We start from the raw sequence: 21,518 nt of genomic DNA on the forward strand, positions 1-21,518 counted from the left end.
GTTCCACCTTTTTCATTTAAATTGATGATAAATCTGTCAAGTTTCAGTGAAATTGTTGATGGATCTGTCATGTTTTGGTGAACTGGTGAATGAATCTGTTATGTTTCATGGAAACATGTAATGGTCTGTTGTGTTTCAGTGAAAGTGTTGATAGATCTGTTATGGTTTCAGGGTATGACAGTGACATCGCTTTAGAGAAGGGGATCGACTATGTGGCTAAGGTCTATGCAACAAGCACAAGGAATATGTCAGGAACCAAACCTCACCTACAGCACCGAGAGCTTCCTGTGGAGGAGAGGTACCTGCTGCAATAGCACGTTACTTGATGACTCCAGACAATTTTTGGTTAATGTTGCTCGTCCTGTTCAGGCCTCCTGTGAGCCGAGCTGCACCACTGCCTGACAAGCTGCTGAAGAACAATGTGACCAAAAAGAAGAAGATGGTGGAGGTCAGTGCCTGACATCCAGTTGACAAGGATCTGCCGACCTTCGACTCACATTCTGACTGCCGTTTGTTGATAGGAGTTGGTGCTGGAGCACGTCTTCGGCTACAGAGGCTTTGACTGCCGCAACAACCTGCATTACCTCAACGATGGTGCGGACATAATCTTCCATACTGCTGCTGCTGTGGTCATCCAAAACCTGTCTGCCGGTCTGTAGAACTCTGTTAGACCTTCTGAGAAACAGTTGAGGATGACCTCACACTTCCTATTTCCTGTCCACACAGGAACTCAAAGTTTCTATCTGGAACACACCGACGACATCCTCTGTCTGACCGTCAATCAACACCCCAAGTACCAGAACATCATCGCCACTGGCCAGATCGGTGAGTCCAATATCAGAACCTCAATAGATTAGTGAGTGCGACACCAAAACACAGATTGTTGAGGCCCACACCAAGACTCGTACATTGATGAGTGGGCTTGTCTAGGACACAGCCAGACTTTTATTTTGAAAAGTATCTATGAGCTTTATTATTAAACTCCAGGTTCAGTCCTCTTCCTGTTTCTTGCCAACCCTTTGACTGAATCCTCTTGAACATCAAAGGTCTGGTTAGAGACTATATGAAGGAACTATGGGGGCAGCCCTGATGGAGATGGGAGGACGAAGAAAAACATGCTGCTGGGCAATATAAAAGACACAGAAGCTGCCGAGTCTCTGGTTGCCATGGTGAATCCCACCTTTCTTTAGGGAGTGGAAAGGGATAGGGCAGCACCCAACAGTACTTTAGGCAGAAACCCAGAATAAACTTGAACTCTGATCTCTGACATGACCCCTGACCTGACCTCTGGGAGATTTGAAAGAAAACCTTCGGTCCTGCAGCAGAGGACAGGGTGCAACCCCCATCTTCATCACTTACAATCTTCTGCCCTTTCACACCACTTTGCTGGATTGGTTGGATGGGTTGGCAGTGAGGTGATGACGTGCTTTATGGTAGAAAAGGTAAAAGCATTTAGCTAAAAATCAAAATGGCTGCCCTTTTTTCCAGATGTATATGTATTTTTAGTGATCTAATTCTTAAAAACAGTAACGGACAAAAATAAACCAAAAGTTTTCTGTCTAACTATGTCGTCAGGTCCTCTGAACGGATTCTTCTTTGTTGCAACGTTTTGTCTTTTATCCAAAAGACTTCATCAGTCTGAGGACCTGCAACAAAATGACACCTACTCATAGTGGATCAATCCGTTTACTGGTGACATCCAGAACTATCTGTTCACAGCCTAACAAATGATAGTTAGTGCCCTGATGGCCACTTTCTATTCAGAGGGGGCTGAGTGATGCTAGCAATAACAGCATTGTAAGAGGGGGACAGTTGGACACGGAGGCCTCCGTCCCTGTTTAATGATGGACTGGTTCTCTTCACAAAGATGGCTTCCTTCACTCCTCTCACCAACCATCGTTCCTCTCTATCAAGGATGTGCACATCTTCATCCCTGAAAGAATGACCGATGGTCTGGAGATGAGTGTAGACCACAGAGTCCTGGCCTGATGATGCTCTTCTGTGCTGAACCATCGGAGGTTGAATCTCAGGTGGTTCCTGTAGTCTGCCCTCTTCCTTGCTGTTTGCTCAAATTCTCGAATTACTGTAGTTTGAGGCAATCCTGGCCGAAGTGGTTCAAAATATCCTGACATGCTCCTCAGACTGACGAAGTCTTTTGGATAAAAGACGAAACATTTCAACAAGAAGAATCCGTCCAGAAGACCTGACAACTTTCTTAGATTGTTCTACCTGGATTATTGAGCATGCATCAGGACAAAATTGATTTTATTAAAAAAAAAAAAAAAAACTTTGTATTTGCACATTGTCAGCCACCCAGAAAAAAGGCATTCTTCTTTGAATATTTAAGTGGCTAATGTTCTTTTTTAAATGAGTCTTGTCTGAGGAACGGACACAAAAGGACACACTAAGGTACAGGAGGAACATCGTGACAAAACTATCTTAAACACAGAACCAACCCAGGAAGTGAAGATGGACCCCATTTTGAATGAATTAACTTTATTTAAAAAGGGACATTGTACAACTCATACATAAATGTCACCATTTGATGCGTTGTACCAGATTAAAAGCTAATTTGCATCTGCATCTTTTAGATGTGTGTTGGATTTTTCAAATCCTGTGAGGACTGTGATGATTAAAGACTGGTTCCACGTGGTCTAACACCATCTTTTAGTTCTTCTGAAGGTTACGACTCTCAGGTTTTAGAAAACGGGTTTGAAATACTGTCTGGTATCAAACAGTTCTGGTGTTCCACTGTCTCTTTCTGCCTGATGTCTGCAGTAAACAGGAACTGATGCTGTTTCACATTCAGGTTCTGCAGAACCTCCTTAGTTTTATTTCTCTGCATGTTGTTTTCATTCATGCCTGGCTGCTTCGACTCCATCACATCTTGTTTTTTTCTTTTCACTGCTTTCTCATCGTCACCGCCTCACCTCACCACCAGGTGACCTCACTGACCTGACAGGTAAGAGTGCTCTACACTTAAACACAGTTCTGTTTGCTTTTCTGTGTGATCTGTAGAACCTGAAGGGTCCAGGAGAATCAGAACCCAGCATCCTGATCAGATCTGAACAGAAATAAACCAGTTAAAACCACGTCTGTCAGAGATGATCACATGAACCTTTATTTAAGTCTTATTCAGTTATTGTCCTCCATCTTCCTGCAGTTTGTTGTGTTTCCATAAATCCCTTCAGATTAGACCAATCTGGTAACCCCAACAAGTCTAACGTTATGATCATTGATCTAGATTCAGACTATAAGAGTCAAAATGAGTCATTGTACAACCTCAAATAAGGTTGAGTTGGGTCCACTGGACGGATTCTTCTTTGTCCAGAGGACCCGACTCAACCTTGTTCGATTCATCTACCTGGATTATTGAGCAGCATCAGGACATTGTACAACTTAATTTCAGAAAAAAAGTTAGGATGTTGTGTAAAATGTAAGTAAAAACAAAATAATTTGGAAATCTTCAGAGCTCATTTCAAATCGACCGAGGCGAAGTGGAGAACTGTTCTGAGGTCAGACTCGTCCAAATCTGAAGTTCTGTTTGGAAACCTTAAATACCATGTCCTCTGTGCTAAAGGGAAGAGGGACCATAAAGACTGTTATCTGCTCACAGTTCCTGTCTGCCTCGCTGACGGTATGGGTGTGCATTAGTGCCTATGAGATGAGAAGTTTTCACTTCTGGAAAAACTCCATCAATGCAGAAAAACATCTACATGTTTTAGAACATCTGTCAACAACGCCTCTTGTTCTCCAAAATCCCCCCAACAACTGGTCTCCTCAGGTCCTCCAAAACCTCCAACAACTGTTCTCCTCTGATCCTTAAAAAACCAGCAACTGGTTTCCTCAGATCCTCCAAAACCTTTGACTGGTCTCTTCAAATCCTCCTGAAACCTACAACAGCTTGTCTCTTCAGGTCCTCCAAAGTCTCCCAATAACTGGTCTCATGTCCTGGAAAACGCTCTCCCACATCTTTAACAACTGGTCTTCTCAGGTCCTCCAAAACCTCCAGCTGGTTTCTTCAGATCCTCCAAAACCTCCAACAACTGGTCTCAGGTCCTAGAAAACCTCCAATAAATTGTCTCCTTTCGTTCTCCAAAACCTCCAGCAACTGGTCTCAGGTCCTAGAAAACCTCCAATAAATTGTCTCCTTTCGTTCTCCAAAACCTCCAGCAACTGGTCTCCCCAGGTCCTCCCAACAACTGGTCTCCCCAGGTCCTCCCAACAACTGGTCTCTTCAGGTCCTGGATGTTCACACATTGTTGGTCAAAGAACAGTGCGGTCTCTACAGAGGAATCATGGACATGACCAACTTTAAACAGACATGTTGCTGCCAGAAAACTAAAAACTTTACCAGATTTATTTTTCTAAAAATGGTTAAATTTCTTAGTTTGAACATTTGATGTTTATTCTGTTCCACTGGGAATAAAATGTTTTTTACAAAACATTACATGCTGCTTTTATTTACAAAACATGCATCAACCCGACTTTTTCAGAATAGCCATCGTATAAAGAAAAGTTTTGACATTTTCTTTTTTTAAACTGGGTTTTCATGTTTGTCCACATCTTTGATGCAGCTGCAAGAAACTAAGGCCTATTGACTGGGGTCTGGTCTGGACCAGGTCTGGAGCAGGTTTGGTGGTGTGTATCGGTCTGGTTTTAAAGGGAAGGTTTCAGATGATGCGTTTGTAGAGTCTGTGAGGACCACCATCTTTCTTTTGCTGAATAAAGGATTGTATCAATAAGCTGTTCCTTTTTCTGCTGATCCCCTCTCTCGGTTTACTCCATCCCACATTAGAACCTTCTGGTTCCAGTTCCTCTTCACTTTCCTGGTTCTGTTGGTCTTCTGCCAAGTTATTTCTTCTTTCTGCTGCCCATCAGTTCAGTCTCAGCTCCTTAGTGTTCCGTAGACCTCAGCTGTTCACCAACATTTACCAATTCAAAGATCAGAGTTGGACTCGGCTTCAAAAGGAGGCAAGATCCAAATATTAACTCTTCATGTATTTCATTATTTTCTTTAAATCCATCATTTGTCAGTTTGCACATTGATTTCCAACTAGTTTACAGTGAAACACTGATTGTTCTTCATTTGTTTTTTAAGTTCCACAACACAAGGTGCCTGAGGATCTGGAATACTGCCTTGGTCGTATGGTCCTTTGGTTCCTTATTTCTTTGGTTCTTCAGTTTTTTGGTCCTTTGGATGTATGGTCCATTCGTTAATTGCCGTTTTGGTTCTTTGGTCTTTTGTTTTTTGTTCCTTTGGTTATTTGTTTTTGTTCCAGTCCTTTGCCTCAGCATCAACCTGAAAGCCTCAGCTTCACAAGGTTTTTGTAGTTCTATAAAGTTCATAACTGGCTGCTGTAATCCTCTCTTTTGATTTAATTTCAGAAGTTCCTCAGTGCATCAGGTCCACAGTTTCATAGATCTATGAGCTCTCATGTTCTCAGTCATGTGGTTTCTACAGCCCTGGTTTCTCTTCGCAGGACTTGCTCCATCCATCCATGTGTGGGACGCAGTGACCAAGCAGACGCTGTCCATCCTGCGTTGTTCCCATGCCAAAGGTGTCAGCTACGTTAACTTCAGTGCGACTGGGAAGCTTCTGCTGTCTGTGGGCGTGGAGCCAGAACACACCATCACTGTGTGGAGGTGGCAAGAAGGTGGGTTACATTTCCACCCTGAGGTGTTCCACTGTGAACGTGGGATCCCGGAGCGATACTCTTAACAGTTTTAAGTGAACTAGATCAACTGCATCACATACACTCTGACCTCTCTCTTAGGCACCAAGGTGACCAGTAAAGGTGGCCATGCAGAGCGGATCTTTGTGGTGGAGTTCAGACCTGACTCTGACACCCAGTTTGTGTCTGTGGGGATCAAACACATTAAGTTCTGGAATCTGGTTGGAGGTTCACTCATGTATAAGAAAGGGGTGATTGGCTCGGTGGAGGATGGCCGCATGCAGACCATGCTGTCTGTCGCGTTTGGGGCCGTAAGGAGTTCTACAGTTCTTAAGTCACAGGTTCATAAACCTGCTAAAGGTTTTAGGTTGTAGTAAATCCGTGTTTGTCTTGTTCAGAACAACCTGACGTTTACCGGAGCGATCAACGGAGATGTGTATGTCTGGAGGGAACACTTTTTGGTTCGAGTTGTGGCAAAAGCTCACAGCGGTCCAGTCTTCACCATGTACACCACGCTGAGGGATGGGCTCATCGTCACCGGAGGGAAGGAACGACCGTGAGTAAATTAATTGGTCTGGATCTGGTTCTAGGCCTTTCTGACATTTGTGGCCTGCTGTTTAAGCTGCAAATGAAATTTTTCTAACATGGTCCTCCTAATGTCACTGTTGAGGAGATGCTTCAGTTTTAAACTCGGGAACAAAATTTGTCTCCAGATGCTAAAGGACATACACGTTTGCTCCTTCATGTTGTGTTTGCCTTGGCTCTGGTCTTTCTGGACTCATCACCAGAGGGGACTCCTGAACTTCAGACTGATCTAGTTCATCAGTCTGTGATCCGATTCATCTCCCCATCCAGGGCATTTGAGACCTTGAACCGGATCGTCCTGTTAATCCAATGCAGACTGGGATTCTTTTGGTTAAAGCCTTGATCGACAGACTAACTTGAGACCTGCAGGTCTAACAGAACTGAATAAATGCAGGTGTTTGTTCCACAGGACTAAAGAGGGAGGAGCTGTGAAGCTGTGGGACCAAGAGATGAAGCGCTGCAGAGCCTTCCAGCTGGAGACCGGTCAGCCAGTAGAGAATGTCCGATCAGTCTGCAGAGGGAAGGTAAGACCTTCACATTGGTTCAGATCCAATCTTAACTTGTAGGAACTTCCAGTTCACCACACACACCTGAAGTTTACAATGGGCCATCTAATGGGTTTTAATGTAGTGCAGCGTCTTCTTCTAAAGCAGTACCGTCCAGTTTTCCGATGGGTCTTTTCGCTTCAGGGTAAGATTTTGGTGGGAACCAAAGATGGGGAGATCATAGAGGTTGGAGAGAAGAATGCTGCATCCAACGCCATGATCAACGGACACACTCAGGGAGGGATCTGGGGTTTAGGAGCTCATCCTTTCAAAGACGTCTTCATCTCGGCCAGTGATGATGGAACGATACGGATTTGGGACCTAGCTGACAAGGTACAGATCTTTGAGTCCTTCAGTCTTCATGTGGTCTACTGCTGACATAAACTCTATTCTCTGCCCCAGAAACTGCTAAATAAGGTGAGTTTGGGTCACCCTGCCAAGAGCACCTCCTACAGTCCCAACGGAGAGATGGTGTCTATTGGCATGGAGAACGGAGAGTTCATCGTCCTGCTCGTCAACTCGCTCACAGTCTGGGGCAAGAAGCGGGACCGCAGTGCTTCCATCCAGGACATCCGGTAAACATCTGGTTTTTACCAGAATATACAGCAGGACTTCTGTTTGATTCTCCTCAACCTTCTGGGCTTTTTGTGGTTCAGGTTCAGTCCAGATAACCGGTTCCTGGCTGTGGCTTCTGTTGAAAGTGCTGTTGATTTCTACGACCTTTCTCTCGGGCCGTCACTCAATCGAATCGGTTACTGCAAGGACATTCCGGGCGTTGTGATCCAGATGGACTTCTCTGCTGACAGCAAACACATCCAGGTGAGTACAAACCTACCGACGGTTGAGCAGAAACACCACAACCGTTCCTGTAACCTCTGACCATCTTCTTTCAGGTGTCCACCAGCACCTACACCCGGCAGATACACATGGTTCCATCAGGAAAGATCGTCACAGAGCTACATGTCATCGAGAGGATCACCTGGGCAAGCTGGACCAGGTGAGACTTCAAAGGCTGAGATACTGATGAATCTGGTGTTGATGATACGGGTCAGATCTTTCTGGTTCTGTAAACGGATGTCTGCAGATGACGGGAGGTGGCTGCTGTTACATTTTGAGCTCAGTGATTATAAAAACTTCATAATGTCCCTGTAAACACTGAGTTGGAGCACATGGCTTTAAACTGATAGCTATTTATAACAAAATAAACAGTTTTATTACATTGACTCCACATGTCAGGATGTTGTATGAACACAATGCATCATGGGGAATCTGACACCTTGAACCTGTGGCAGAATAATACCAGAACAATAAGAAGTTGCAGGAACCTGGATCCACATGTGAAGAACTCAAAGGTCCAAAACAAGAGTCAGCAACAGAAAGGTCAAAGGGTCCAGACTGTGGTCGAAGGTTGAGTCCTGAACGTCTCACATGAAATCTCAGCTTCTGCTCACAGACGACTTATTAGTGTCGACCAAGAAAACATCCCATAATAAGCATCTGCTGCACGTTTGTTGTCATGTCCCAGTCGCAGAGCTTTTATTTTGAAACTGTGGCTGTGACATCTCTAACAAAGTTAAGTCGGGTCCTCTGGATGGTTTATTTTTGTTGAAACGTTTCGTCTTTCATCCAAAAGACTTCCATCAGTCTGAGGGAGGTGACACTTCCTGTTGTCAGTTTAATCAAACTCTTGTGGATGTTAAAACCCATTGAGGGGTTTGGTTTGGGTCCTAACAGGGTTCAGTCTGGGTTCAGTCAGGGTTCGGTCTGTGCCCTGACGGGGTTCAGTCAGGGTTTGTCTGGTTCCTGACAGGTTTCATTCAGGGTTTGTCTGGGTCCTGACAGGGCTCAGTCAGGGTCCGGTCTGGTTCCTGACAGGGTTCAGTCAGGGTCCGGTCTGGTTCCTGACAGGGTTCAGTCGGGGTCCGGTCTGGTTCCTGACAGGGTTCAGTCGGGGTCCGGTCTGGTTCCTGACAGGGTTCCGTCGGGGTCCGGTCTGGTTCCTGACAGGGTTCAGTCAGGGTTTGGTCTGGATTCTGACAGGGTCTGTGGTTTTGGTTTTCCCAGCATCCTCGGTGATGAAGTTCTCGGCATTTGGCCTCGAAACTCCGAGAAGGCTGACGTGAACTGTGCTTGTGTTTCCCACACTGGCCTCAGCCTGGTCACCGGAGACGACTTCGGCCACATCAAGCTCTTCGATTTCCCCTGCTCTGAAAAATTTGTAAGTAAAGAAATGTTCCTAAATGCTGGTTCAGACGGGTCCAACCTGATCTGTGCTCCTCTTCCAGGCCAAACACAAGCGGTACGTCGGTCACTCCCCCCACGTGACCAACATCCGCTTCTCCTGCGACGATAAATATGTCATCAGTGCTGGAGGCAGCGACTGCAGGTCAGAAACTCACGTCAGCCTTTATTCTCCTAACAATTAATTCAACCTTTATTTAGTTAATCCCATTGAGCCTCGAGGACTCATTTACAAGAGAGACCTGAATTTTTTAAAGAGTGATGACAGCAATGGACAACAACGACAACAATAGGCAATCATAAAAGATGCATCCAATTTTTTTTTTTAACAAGTTAAAATAAAATGGCAACCAAAAGGACAATCAAAAGGAAAAGTAGCGAAAAAACCGAATGGATGTAAGGTGGTGTAGAAAACTAAAAACAGGAACATGTGCATTGGTTTTTGCCTGGAACTTAACAAATGTTTGAAGCCATTTAGAGAAGTCAAGGTCGAGAGCTTCAGATCTTTTTGCAAGATATTCCAGGAAACAGGAGCGGAGTAGGAGAAAGCCCTTTTGCCTAGTTCAGCCCTCACTGAGGGGACACGGCATGTAATAATGTCCTGAGAGCGCACGCTGTAGCTGCACTCACGCAGTGGCATCAATTCAATTCAGTTTATTTCTATAGCTCCAAGTCACAACAGAAGTTTTCTCAGGACACTGTACAAAACATTTAAATACAGAAGCACCAAGTCCAAAAGATGGCCCTCACAGAACTGACAGAGTAACTACAGAGGATCTACAGGGTAACTAAAGAGGAACTACATTAACTACAGGGTAACTTCAGAGTAACTACAAGGTAACTTTATGGTTAACTACAGAGAAATTACAGAGTAACTACAGGGAAACTACAGAGTAAGTACAGGGTAGAGTTGCATTCGGGCCCAAAAAATCAGATCTGACCCGGCCCCAGCCCGCAGTTGTAATTTTCAAACCCCACACGACCTGACGAATTAACAGTAATTACAGGTCCGAACCCGGAGAAAAACCCAACATTTTTAATTAGTTATTAACGGTCGGGGATGCGCAGCTAAATAAAAGCGGCAGAAGATTCGGAGCTGAGAGGTGTTTGTACTTTCATGGCCGTAAAAAAGCATTTAAACCCCGTTTCTGCCTGCATTCTTGTGAATTACTGAGACACGAGGACAGCCCTGACACATGTCTGCTTTGGGATCTCACCTGTTTGTGTCGTCTGCTGCGCGCGTCCACTAAGTGCAGCGGCTGAATGAACGTCCATTTGGGCGATGGGTCGCTGCCAGGCAGTACAGTCCCATTTGAAGCTTAATTGAACTTTTTACCTCTGGTGGATGTATAGCAGGCCATGTTATCATATATTTGGATCGCGTCTGATCCTGACCTAATTAAAAGCCCGAGACCGCCCCGCCCATTAATCACATTATAACAGCCCGGCCCTAATCCGGGTCTGTCCGGGTTTCAGGTTAGAAATGACAGCTCTACTACAGGGTAACTTCAGAGTATCTTCACCATAACTACAGGGTAACTTCAGGGTGCCTTCAGAGTAACTACAGGGTAACTTTATGGTAACTTCAGGGTAACTTATTGTAAGTGTATGGTAACTTCACTGTAATTTTATAGTAACTTCAGGGTATCTTTATGGTAACTTTATTGTAATTTTATGGTAACTTCAGGGCAACTTTATGGTAACTTCAGGGTAACTATTGTAAGTGTATGGTAACTTCACTGTAATTTTATAGTAACTTCAGGGTATCTTTATGGTAACTTTATTGTAACTTCAGGGCAACTTTATGGTAATTTCAGGGTAACTTTATGGTAACTTTATTGTAACTTTATGGTAACTTCAGGGCAACTTTATGGTAAGTTCAGGGTAACTTTATGGTAACTTCAGGGTAACTTTATTGTAAGTGTATGGTAACTTCACTGTAATTTTATAGTAACTTCAGGGTATCTTTATGGTAACTTTATTGTATCTTTATGGTAAGTTCAGGGTAACTATGGTAAGTTCAGGGTAACTATGGTAAGTTCAGGGTAACTATTTTATTTAACCTTTATTTACATAGGTAGTCTCATTGAGTCACTGGGACTCATTTTCATTTCATGGTACGTCCTGTCATCAGTTCTTGTGTTTTCTCTGCAGTCTGTTTGTGTGGCGATGTCAATGAAGTTTCTGGGGTCCAGATGAATGCTTGCCCTCATCTTCCTCTTCCTGCCTTCTGAGGATCAGCAGTCTGGTTTTCTGGAGGCTGAACTGACCCTGGATCAGTTTTCTGCTACTGACAGAGGGTGTCGAATCCTCCTCCTGAAGTTTCAGGCCTTTGTTTTGTTCAATTTCTGGAGAAATGTTTGAGCTCCAGCAGATGTAGCCGTGTGGTGTAGCGTGTTCTGTGTTTGTGCCTTTTCTACCACCTCTGACCAAACATCAACACGACTTGAATCATGGTGCTGTACTCAGTTAGGGCTGCTACACAAGTCTTCTGTTACGTTTCTGTTTGTGGTGAAGATGAAGATGTAGCTCTCTGCATTAAAGAGAGATCAGTGTTTGATCCCAGACTTTAAAAGCTCAAGGTGTGATAAAAAAAACTAGTTTGTTTTGAAAATTTATTCTACCTCTAAGAACAGAAAAATAAAAAAACCTTCAAGTAGGAAATAAATGTTTGTGTGGGTGACTCTTCCAGCCTCATGATTCCCATGAGCAGAACGTCTCAGCTGATGGTCTCTGCTGGTCCTTCCATAGAACTGAACCAACATCTGACCACCCGGAGCTCCCGCTGTCTGAACGATGCTTTCTGTCCAACAAGAAGACTTTGAAGTCTAACTAAAACAGGTGTTTGGACTGAGGGCAGCAGGTAACAGTGCTCCTCTTTTTCTGACTCAGCGTTGCCAGATATGTGATATTTACAGTGTTAGTCATTTTCTACCTGGCAACCTGTTTTGACTTTATGTTCCTTGGAACCTGAAACTCTCCTCCTCTGCTCTTCAGATGACAGTCAGTGAATCTAGATTCATCTTTATGTTTCCATGTTCCCCAGAAAGCCTGAAGGTCAGAATGCATCAACTGAACCTTGTGATGTTTTCTTCTGTAAATGAATAAAAACTCAAGTTCAGAATGATTGTGTTCTTGTCCTTCTGTCATCAAACCAGAAGCCGCTTTAGTCTTTTCAGGGTCCACCACTTCCTAATCCTAATCCACTTCCAGATGGGTTTCAGTCCGGTCTGAAAGAGGGGGGACGTCCAAGGTTCTGGTTTCTGGTGGCAGTGAATTCCAGAGCCGTGAGACAGAGCTGCTGCACAGTGGTGAAGTGGGTGAAAGGGACCGTAAGCAGATCTGAAGGAATGGGATGGAGTGGAAATGCGGAAGAGCCCAGACGACGAAGGAGGGGTGAGATTGTGGATGGCTTCAAATGTGTTCAGAAGAATTTAGAAATCGATGTGAAGTTTGACCGAAAACCAGTGGCGCTTGAGAAGATCAGGAGGATGATTCTGGTGAGGAGTAGGGGTGGGCGGATCGATTCAAATATATATACCAACATGGGTATTGATATTGATCAATACCAGTGTAATGAGACTACTTTAGCTTCAGTTTCTCTCTTGTGTGCACTGGTGCAGTTTCATCAAAGATGCGAGCCGACTATCTGTAAGTGACGCTCCCGTCGCAGCACAGAGCAACTTTGCAAAGACAGGCAGGGCCCACAGAGAGGCTTCTGGGAATATTTCTTTGAACTCAAGGCTTTGGAGGTTAATTTGTTATTTACACTTTATTTAATGTATTTTCACTAATTATTTTTGATTTTCAATTATTTTTTCAATCCCAGAAAAATTCACTTAAGAGAATAAATTTTGTTTGATTCCTTTATAACCTAAATATATTTCACTGTTTTATAACATTTCTTGTGGTGTGATAACTTTGTAGAGTTTATTTAAGAAAAATATCCAGAAAAGGAGTGCAATGAAGGGATAATTTTTATTTAATTATCATAGTTTCTGAACACGTTTTAATTTATTCTTGAGTGATCATTTTTGTGCACTTAGTTTAAGGAAAAAAAATCTAGCCATCACAAGGTATGGGGAATATGGTTTTGTTACTGTTCTATTTTTTCAGAAAAAAAAACTTATTATAATAAAGTCTTTTTTATTTACTTATAAACTTTGCCTAATTCTCTCCTGGGTTTTAACTAATAAATATGATCCAAAGGAAAAATCACAAAGCACTTAAACGTCATCAAAATTCACCGTAATTCTAAAAAAAATATCGTATCAGTATTGGTGATATTGGAACTGTATTTATTTGGTATCGATAGTGAGGAGTTCTGGATCACTTTGGGACTGAGAGGAGATCCTGCTGCTCGTCGCTTCAAAAATCTCAATAACATCAGAAAAACTGGTAACACTGCGAGAGTACAGCAACACGCGTTGTTGAATATTTAGTTTTTATTGTACATTATGGGATTTTTAGAGTTGTTCATCATACAGAGGGATAAATTATCGTACAAACACGATAATGATCGTACAGATACGATCATTATCGTGTTAGCAGCAGTTCCCCTCCGGGCCGGCAGGGGCGCTGTTCTCCAGCCTTTCCCACCTGCAGATAACCGTCATGGTGGCTCCCAGTCTCAGGTCTGTTTCACGGTGAAACTCGGTACCAGTCGTTTCCAGAATGAAGTGAACAGATTAACTATTTCAGGTGAGTTAAAACGGGCAGGAAGCCCGCGATCCACGCAAGGAGTCTCGAGCTGCTGCCTATCAGTTTGAGACAGAAGAAATGAACGAAGCACCAGACTTCACTGAGAAAAAGTTGTAAATTACCTCCGGCAGGAATGAGCGCGTGAACAGGACCCACCTGGGGTCATTTATGACGCGTGAGCTTCTCTGCCCTCGTTCCGTTTCATCAGGGCCACCTGTCCTCGTGGGGATCCAGTTTTTCAGAAATAGCAGGAACCCTGTTCAGATTCAGTTAAAGTTGAGCTTAAACCTGTGATTTAGTTGTTTCCTGAAGTCAAGAATAATTTTCTTGGATTAGTAATCTATCTTGGCCTCACTGTTTTCATTCGGCGTCAATTTGATCAACCTCCATCTCCTCCTGGACCTCCTCAGACCGGCTCTGAACCGGGTTTGTGGTTAGGGTTAAAAGCGCTTCTTTATTTTTTTCACATGACTCTCGTGAATTCGGCTACTGTCCGTTTGAAGGGAAACACCTGTGTCCAGTCCACCTGTCCTGCAGGTATGAACGTGATGACATCAGTGATGGGTGGCGCACGCAGGCTCGTCCATTCGGACCTGCCTCTTCTCAGAAACTTCCTGACTCCGCCCCTCCGCCTCAGACTTGTTCGGAGCTCCGCCCCCCTGCTCAACTGTCCTCTGAACAGGACGTTTGCCTCTGAAGGATTCAAGGATGAACAGGTAAGAACCCCGACCAGGTGGGTGAACGTTCCTCAGTGGGTTCTGCTACAAGTGGTCCAGACTTTAACACCTGATAGACTAAAACTAGAACGAACTCAAAAGTCAAAACTGGTTTGCTTAGTTCAGGCACACCTGGACTAACCCTTACCTGTTCCCCCTCACCCCAGCAGAGACCCTGGCTGGGTTTGAAACCTGCAACCATTTTACTGCAAAGGGGGTCCTCAGACCTGATCCTGACCCTAGCCAGGCCTGATCCTAACCTAAGCCAGACCTGATCATGACCTGATCCAGACCTAACCCTGGGTCTAGCCAGACCTGATCCAGTACTACTGATGACTCAGCTGCCTCTATGAGTCCGAGCTAACTGCAGAAGAGACAGTTCTGTGGCTCGACCCATCAGAATCTGAAGTTCTGAGCATCAGACAGTAGACCGCAGAGACTTTCCTTTGTGGAAATTCCTTCAGGACTTTATGTTTGATGGTTTTGTTGGTCCCTGACTGGAACCACCAACACGGACCTGAATGTGTTGCAGGTCCAAGGTCAGAAGAATTACCAGAAGATGCAGGGACTGAAGGTCAAGGACAATCAGAAAGTGGAGGTGAACATCAGAGAGGGGATGACAGTCGCAGAGCTCACTGCAGCTATGAACAAAGACTTCGGTAAGAACGGTCAGAACCGGTCCGTGTTCTTCATGACACAGTGAGCGTCTACTGAACCAGGTCTCTGTTCTCTCAAAGACCACATTGTGGAGCTTCTGCTCAACACCTCAGTGGACCTGGACTCTCTACATCCAAACTCGGTTCTGGAGGAGAAGTGGATCAAGGAGGTGGTGACCCGGTCAGGAATGCAATTCACATGGGCCAAACTGAGCAAGAAAAAGGAGCGACCCAACAAAGACGCCCATCCGAGGTAACAGAAACGCTGATCCAGGTCTGGAAGGTTCTGCTCCTGAACTGGACCTTCTCAGTTCTAGATCTGGGTTTCTGAACGCATCTAGGCACAACACATCAGTCCTATCTGACCCTGCAGGCCGCCGGCAGATCCGTCGCTCCTGGTGAGACGCCCCCCGGTGGTGACCATCATGGGTCACGTGGACCACGGGAAGACCACCCTGCTGGACGCTCTGAGGTCGACTCAGACTGTTTCTATGGAGGCCGGAGGGATCACGCAGCACATTGGCGCCTTCCGGGGTACTGATGCCACTTCAGACTCTGACCACGACACAGACAACAGGAAGTGAATGTTTAAATAATCCACTGAACTTTAATTAATCAAACATTTTATTGCTGTTCATTTTCAAAATAAAAGTCCCTGCTGAGAATTATAAATTCTAACAAATTAAGAGTTGAGCTTTAAACATGTAGTTTTTTTTTTCTCCCAGTTCAGTTGCCTACAGGTGAGAACATCACCTTCCTGGACACACCTGGTCATGCTGCCTTCTCCTCCATGAGAGCCCGTGGAGCCAACGCCACTGACATCATCATCCTGGTGGTGGCGGCCGACGACGGCGTCATGAACCAGACCGTCGAGTCCATCCAACACGCCAAGACAGCCAAAGGTAGGAACTGTGCCAGGAGGGCACACCTGAGGGCTCAGACCTCGAAGTTCTAATGATTCTCTGATTTTTTTGTTTTACTTCCTGGTTCTGATTGTGGTTCTGGTCAGCCCAGTTCCCATCATCGTGGCAGTGAATAAGTGTGACAAGCCTCAGGCCGACCCTCAGATGGTCAAACGGGAGCTGCTGGCCCACGACGTGGTCTGTGAGGACTATGGAGGAGATGTCCAGGCCATCCATATCTCCGCTCTGAAGGTGACCCGATACCACCAGAACCACAAACTGGACCACTGACTGGACCTCTGACTGAACCACTGACAAAAACACTGACTGGACCTCTGACCTGAGGTGACCCAGTATAACAGAACCCTGTCCTAGTAAAACCTTGTTTATGGCGGCAGTCAGCCTTCACCGAACATCACCCTACAGGTCAGTGATGTTTTATTCAATAATGTCACTGTTGCCAGGGCGACAACCTACTGCCTCTGGTTGAGGCCACGGTGGCGCTTGCTGAGGTTCTGGAGCTGAAGGCGGACCCCACTGGTCCTGTAGAGGGGCTGATCATCGAGAGCAGTACCCGTAAAGGCGAAGGGTGAGTCCTCCCTGGGTCTCAAACCACCAACAGAACGGGTTCTGGTACTGGGTCCAAGTAGAACCATTAGTATTGGTTCTGATGGTCAAATGAGATCAGGTCGTAGAACCGGTTCTGGTTTCTCCTCAGACCCATCACCACGACCATCGTCCAGCGGGGGGTTCTGAAGAAAGGCTGTGTTCTGGTTGCGGGGAAGTCATGGGCCAAAGTCCGCTTCCTGTATGATGAGAACGAGCAGGTGGTGAAGGAGGCGGGACCAAGCGCTGCCGTCCAGGTGGTGGGCTGGAAGGAGCTGCCATCTGCTGGAGACACAATACTGGAGGTGGAGTCCGTGGTGAGTTCCGAACCAGGAAAACAAAGACCGGATCCCAAACCTAAACCGAGTCCTGGTCCCAGACCGGACACGACCCAAGTGTTGCTGCAGCATCTTGGTTTTTATCATAGCGAAATCAGTTTTTTGTTTTCAGTTCTTACTTTTGTGTTTCCTGTTGATGTGGAACCGTTTCCTGTCTGTACCCCGCCACAATAAAGGCCTGTGGTGTTTGTGCTTCTGCAGCAGCGAGCAAAGGAGGTGGTGGAGTGGAGGACTTACCAGGTGGAGCAGCAGAAACTCCTGGAGGAGAAGATCGCCATAGAGCAGAAACTACAGCTGCACCTGGATGAGTATCGTCAGAAGAGGGAAGCGCTAGCTCACTTGAGCTGGCGGAAAAGGAAGTTGGTTCTGTACCAGGCCTTCCGGACCCAGCAAAACACGAAAGTGAGCAAGAAGACGCAGAGCGAGCAGCGCAGCCTGTCCATCATCCTCAAAGGTACTTGCCTCCGTTAGGCTGCTCCCACTGTGACATCACACACTGAGCGCGCTCTGACCCACAGGTGACGTGGACGGCTCGGTGGAGACGCTCCTGGACATCCTGGACACCTACGACGGGCAGCAGCAGTGCCAGCTGGAGCTGGTCCACTTTGGTATCGGAGATGTGACCGAGAACGACATCAACATGGCAGAAATGTTCGGAGGTACGAGCAGCGGGCGGCGCCGGTTCTAGTGAGACCCGAATCACACCCACACTTGGTTGTATAGAAAGTTCTTTCAGTCCTCTGGGTTCTGTAGAACGGGACCGGTCCACTTTATTCATTTCACTATGAAAGGTTAACAAACAAAAAGCCAAACTTCAGGACGGGTCCATCAGAACCTTCTCAGACCTGGTCCCTGAATGAAGATTTGTTCTGATCTGTTAAGGTCCAACATTCAGGAGGGTGGGCCAAAATCTGAGCCTCCTGACCGGCCTTTCTGAGACAGAACCAACGACTGTTCTGGATCTGGTTGGAATCAATCACAGAATACGGGTCCGAGAAGGTTCTACAGACATTCTTCCTGTTACAAGTGGGTCTTTGTTGAGATTAAAATGGGATAATGTCATCCAGGTTCTGCTGAAAACTAGAATTGGACTCAAACTGACACCAGGATGGTTCCACCGATCCAGATCAAGTCCTGCACTAGTACAGACTGCTAGTAGAACCTTCAGACCCGAAACAGTGGTCAGAACCCATTCAGGTCTCAGTGACACTGATAAAAATCTGGAGATCCGGACCAACTGATCTATGGTCCCTGATAATCCTCCATGTTAAAGCTCTGGACAGCCTGATGCACTCAGGGAATGCTGCGTAAATCTGATCATCCTGAATGAAGGGAACATGGATGGGTTCTGGTGGCACTGGTCCACTAATCAATATTTTAGAATTGGTTTTGGCTCCAAACTGTCAGAAAAACATTAAATCAGAAACGTGTGTATTCATGGCTCTACCTGTCACCAGGTAAGGAGGTTAAACCCCGCCCCCTTCCAGACGTGTAACTCTGCCCTCTGGATTTGGAGAGTTGAGATCCTGAATAATTGACCAGGAAATATGTGAATAAAACGGAAGTAGAAAACTGTTCCGTCCATCATCTGGTTCTGGACTCTGGGTAGAGACTGAAAGAACCACATCCCGGATCCAGGAGGTTTAAAGGAGTTCTCTCTGCAGGGTAGCTGAACTCTCCTTAGAGATCAAGTGAGAAGTTGTTTTCCAAGAGAGACTCGGAGTAGAACCGCTGCTCCTCCCCATCGAGAGGAGCCAGCTGAGGCTCAGACATCTGGTCAGGATGGATCCTGGATGCCTCCTGAAGGAGGTGTTCTGGACATGTCCAACTGGGAGGAGATCCCACGGAAGACCCAGGACACTGGAGAGACTATGTCTCTCAGCTAGTCTGAAACACCTTGAAGTCCTCCCAGAAGAGCTGGAAGAGATGGCTGTGTGGAGAGAGGTCTGGACCTCCCTGATCTGATGCTGCTCCCAGACCCGAGTTCAGGACCAGAGTTGAGGGTAGGAACGTAGACCGAGCAGTAAATACTAGATAGCGGATTTTTGAACACTTCCACTTGAGACAGAACCTGACTCTGGACCTGGAGAGGACAGTCCAACCTCTGACTGACACAGACCAGACCTGCAGGTTCACAACATTGGGTTCAGATTGATTGAGAACGAGGAACATCCCTGTGGACAACGAGGAACAACCCTGTGGGACAACGGGGAACCACCCTGTGGGACAACGGGGAACCACCCTGTGGACAACGGGGAACCACCTTGTGGACAACGTGGAACAACCCTGTGGACAACAAGGGACCACCCTGTTCACAACATGGAACCACCCTGTAGACAAAGAGGGACCACCCTGTGGAACCACACTGTGGACAAGGTGGGACCACCATGTGGACAACGAGGGACCACCCTGTGGAGAACAATAGTTCCGTCATGAAACATGTCGGTCATGAAAACAGAACTAGAGGTTTGGATTTTCAAGTTCTGCAGATCTGGGTTCCTTCATGTGACTGTCTGTAAGGTTCTGATGGACAGAATGAAGTTGATTCTATCTGCTTCAGGTGGAACATTGTTCTGGACCACCTGTCTGTCTGTTCATCTCCCTGCTCTTCATCAGTCTCCTCCCCCTCAGCTTCCATCTACGGCTTCAATGTGGTGGCGAGTCGAGCGATGCAGCAACGTGCGGCGAACAGCGGCGTCCCAATGCATTTCCACACCGTCATCTACAAGTTGATGGAGCAGCTGAAAGAGGACCTGAGCAGCCAGCTGCCGCCACTCATCTCACACAACATCCAGGGTGAGTCTTGGGTCAGAACCACCACCACATGTCTGTTAGCAAAACATCTCCTGATACTCTGGACTGGTTTTAGATTGGATGAACATTTCAAAATGGCTGCCACAGTCAGCCGATGTTCAAGGTGGTAGTTGCTGAGAGTCACCCCAAACACAGAGCCGACTGATGGAAGAGGACCAGAACCACCCTGAAGGTTCGGAAATGGCTGACTTGTCCGGTCCAAAACTGGCAGGTGACCTGGAACCAGAATCTTAACTGGTGAGTCAGACCTGAGGAAAGTCCTGGCCCAGGTTTTTATTTAGATCTTTTCACAAAACAAAAACATCTCAATGTTTTTTTTATAAAAAATCTGATCAAAGTTATGAGAAAGAACCTGACCCGGGTATGTTAGCCCTCAGAGGCTGTGTTGGGTCCGACCCTCGGCTACTACCAGCCTCATTTCACCTGAAAACTCAGACGAAAAATGTTTAAATATGAATAAGCCACGCCCTCTTTAGGTACTTTGTCCAGAACCAGCGCTTACTCAACACAAACATTTAGTCCAGATTTATTTTCAGAACTCGGCTCAAGTTTTTCATTTGGACTTTAGAACCCTCATCTGTTGGTTGTAGAACCAGGTTCTGAGTGGTTTATCAGAATTGGATTGGACCTTCCCTCTGCTTCAGGTGAGGCCACGGTTCTGGCCACGTTCCAGGTCTCCGTGGGGAAGAAGAAGGTTCTTGTGGCCGGCTGCCGGGTTCAGAAGGGCCAGCTGGATCGGCGCCACAAGTTCAAGCTAGTCCGTGGACAGGACACCGTGTGGGAGGGTGAGTGTTCAACCCTGCGGGGCCGTCCTGCCAGATGTTTAGGTTCCTCTGAGCGATTCTTTAAAGAACATGTCAATCTGCCAAAACAAGCAAGCTTGGTTCTGATGAAGACAGGAACATCAGCAGAACATCTAGGTACCGACGGTAACATCTATCTGGAGGTTATGCTGATGTTCCTGTTGTCAGAAGAACGTCTTCAACTCAGAGGTTCTCTGATGTTCCTGCAGGTTCTCTGTCGGCACTGAAGCACCTCAAGGACGACGTTCAGTCGGTGAAGACGGGGATGGATTGCGGTCTGTCAGCAGACAGAGATGTGGACTTCAGAACCGGTGACATCATTGTGTGTTTTGAAGAAGTGGAGGTTCCTCAGACTACGTCCTGGGACCCTGGGTTCTGAGGTTCTGTCTTAAACTGAATTAGAACCCATTTTTTTGTTTCAACATTTATTTAACAAACATTTAATAAAAGAACATTGGTTGAAAACTTTCTTGAATATGACAGACAGGAGGTTCTGCAGCAGGAGTCTCAGGAATTCCTGCCCCTCTTGATGGAACCAGTTTGACAAGTCTGTCACTTCTTCTTGGGTTTGACGGGCTTGGCGAGCAGAACCGAGTCAATCTGATCTGGACTCAGTCCTCTGATGGAGAAGAGTCGAGTGGCACGCTCTGACAACATTCCCCCGCACTTCAATCCTCGAGAGACGAGTTCCTCCTTCAGAACCTCCAGACCCAGAGACTCCAGCTCCTGGATGGACGTCACTGAGGACAGGTCCAACTGCTGAGACATAATGACCCAGTTTAATAACATGAAATAAAACCCAACAGAACCAAAACTCAACAGTTCAAATCAAAATGTTGGACCAGGTATTGACCTGTGGACCTCTGGACTCTGATGGTTCTAGTTTCCTCTCCTCTGAGGGGACTTCGGGCCTCTGCTCCTCTGAGGGGACTTCGG

The 21,518-nt window shown here is 46.1% G+C and overlaps 3 protein-coding genes across 3 annotated transcripts in view; 2 read left to right on the top strand and 1 right to left on the bottom strand.

Annotated features, from left to right (window-relative positions):
• The window catches only part of LOC119422749 (echinoderm microtubule-associated protein-like 6), a 29,309-nt gene extending 18,084 nt beyond the window's left edge, over nt 1-11,225 (top strand). The window contains exons 27-42 of the mRNA XM_037690142.1: nt 172-298; nt 370-448; nt 522-651; nt 727-825; nt 2,942-2,962; nt 5,484-5,657; nt 5,778-5,986; nt 6,074-6,231; nt 6,670-6,784; nt 6,950-7,138; nt 7,208-7,380; nt 7,462-7,624; nt 7,699-7,802; nt 8,870-9,023; nt 9,091-9,191; nt 11,201-11,225. Of these exons, the coding sequence (XP_037546070.1) occupies nt 172-298; nt 370-448; nt 522-651; nt 727-825; nt 2,942-2,962; nt 5,484-5,657; nt 5,778-5,986; nt 6,074-6,231; nt 6,670-6,784; nt 6,950-7,138; nt 7,208-7,380; nt 7,462-7,624; nt 7,699-7,802; nt 8,870-9,023; nt 9,091-9,191; nt 11,201-11,225 (2,021 nt within the window). The remainder of the gene's footprint in view (nt 1-171; nt 299-369; nt 449-521; nt 652-726; nt 826-2,941; nt 2,963-5,483; nt 5,658-5,777; nt 5,987-6,073; nt 6,232-6,669; nt 6,785-6,949; nt 7,139-7,207; nt 7,381-7,461; nt 7,625-7,698; nt 7,803-8,869; nt 9,024-9,090; nt 9,192-11,200) is intronic.
• A 2,415-nt stretch (nt 11,226-13,640) lies between these two features.
• On the top strand, nt 13,641-21,109 carry mtif2 (mitochondrial translational initiation factor 2). Its single transcript, XM_037689650.1, has 14 exons — nt 13,641-13,680; nt 14,269-14,463; nt 14,996-15,122; nt 15,201-15,372; nt 15,493-15,653; nt 15,845-16,021; nt 16,134-16,273; nt 16,486-16,610; nt 16,740-16,944; nt 17,167-17,419; nt 17,484-17,624; nt 19,597-19,761; nt 20,424-20,564; nt 20,792-21,109. Exons 2-14 carry the CDS (start codon nt 14,287-14,289, stop codon nt 20,959-20,961), a joined length of 2,154 nt encoding a protein of 717 aa, XP_037545578.1. The 5' UTR covers nt 13,641-13,680; nt 14,269-14,286; the 3' UTR covers nt 20,962-21,109.
• sde2 (SDE2 telomere maintenance homolog (S. pombe)) overlaps nt 21,106-21,518 on the bottom strand; it is a 3,426-nt gene continuing 3,013 nt past the window's right edge. Inside the window, exons 7-8 of the mRNA XM_037690479.1 lie at nt 21,436-21,510; nt 21,106-21,341 (exon numbers count right to left, since the gene is read on the bottom strand). Of these exons, the coding sequence (XP_037546407.1) occupies nt 21,135-21,341; nt 21,436-21,510 (282 nt within the window). The 3' untranslated portion in view covers nt 21,106-21,134. The remainder of the gene's footprint in view (nt 21,342-21,435; nt 21,511-21,518) is intronic.

This window comes from Nematolebias whitei, chromosome 16, assembly GCF_014905685.2.
Source record: "Nematolebias whitei isolate Nwh7 chromosome 16, NemWhi1, whole genome shotgun sequence".
In the NCBI taxonomy this organism is placed as follows: Eukaryota; Metazoa; Chordata; class Actinopteri; order Cyprinodontiformes; family Rivulidae; genus Nematolebias; species Nematolebias whitei.

What these genes read in the sequence shown, in the direction of transcription:
- mtif2 (XM_037689650.1), top strand. Translation starts at nt 14,287, where the DNA reads ATGAACGTGATGACATCAGTGATGGGTGGCGCACGCAGGCTCGTCCAT. An exon ending in CATGGCAGAAATGTTCGGAG is followed by an intron (nt 17,625 to 19,596) that starts GTACGAGCAGCG and finishes CCTCCCCCTCAG; the next exon opens with CTTCCATCTACGGCTTCAAT. An exon ending in CATCTCACACAACATCCAGG is followed by an intron (nt 19,762 to 20,423) that starts GTGAGTCTTGGG and finishes CCTCTGCTTCAG; the next exon opens with GTGAGGCCACGGTTCTGGCC.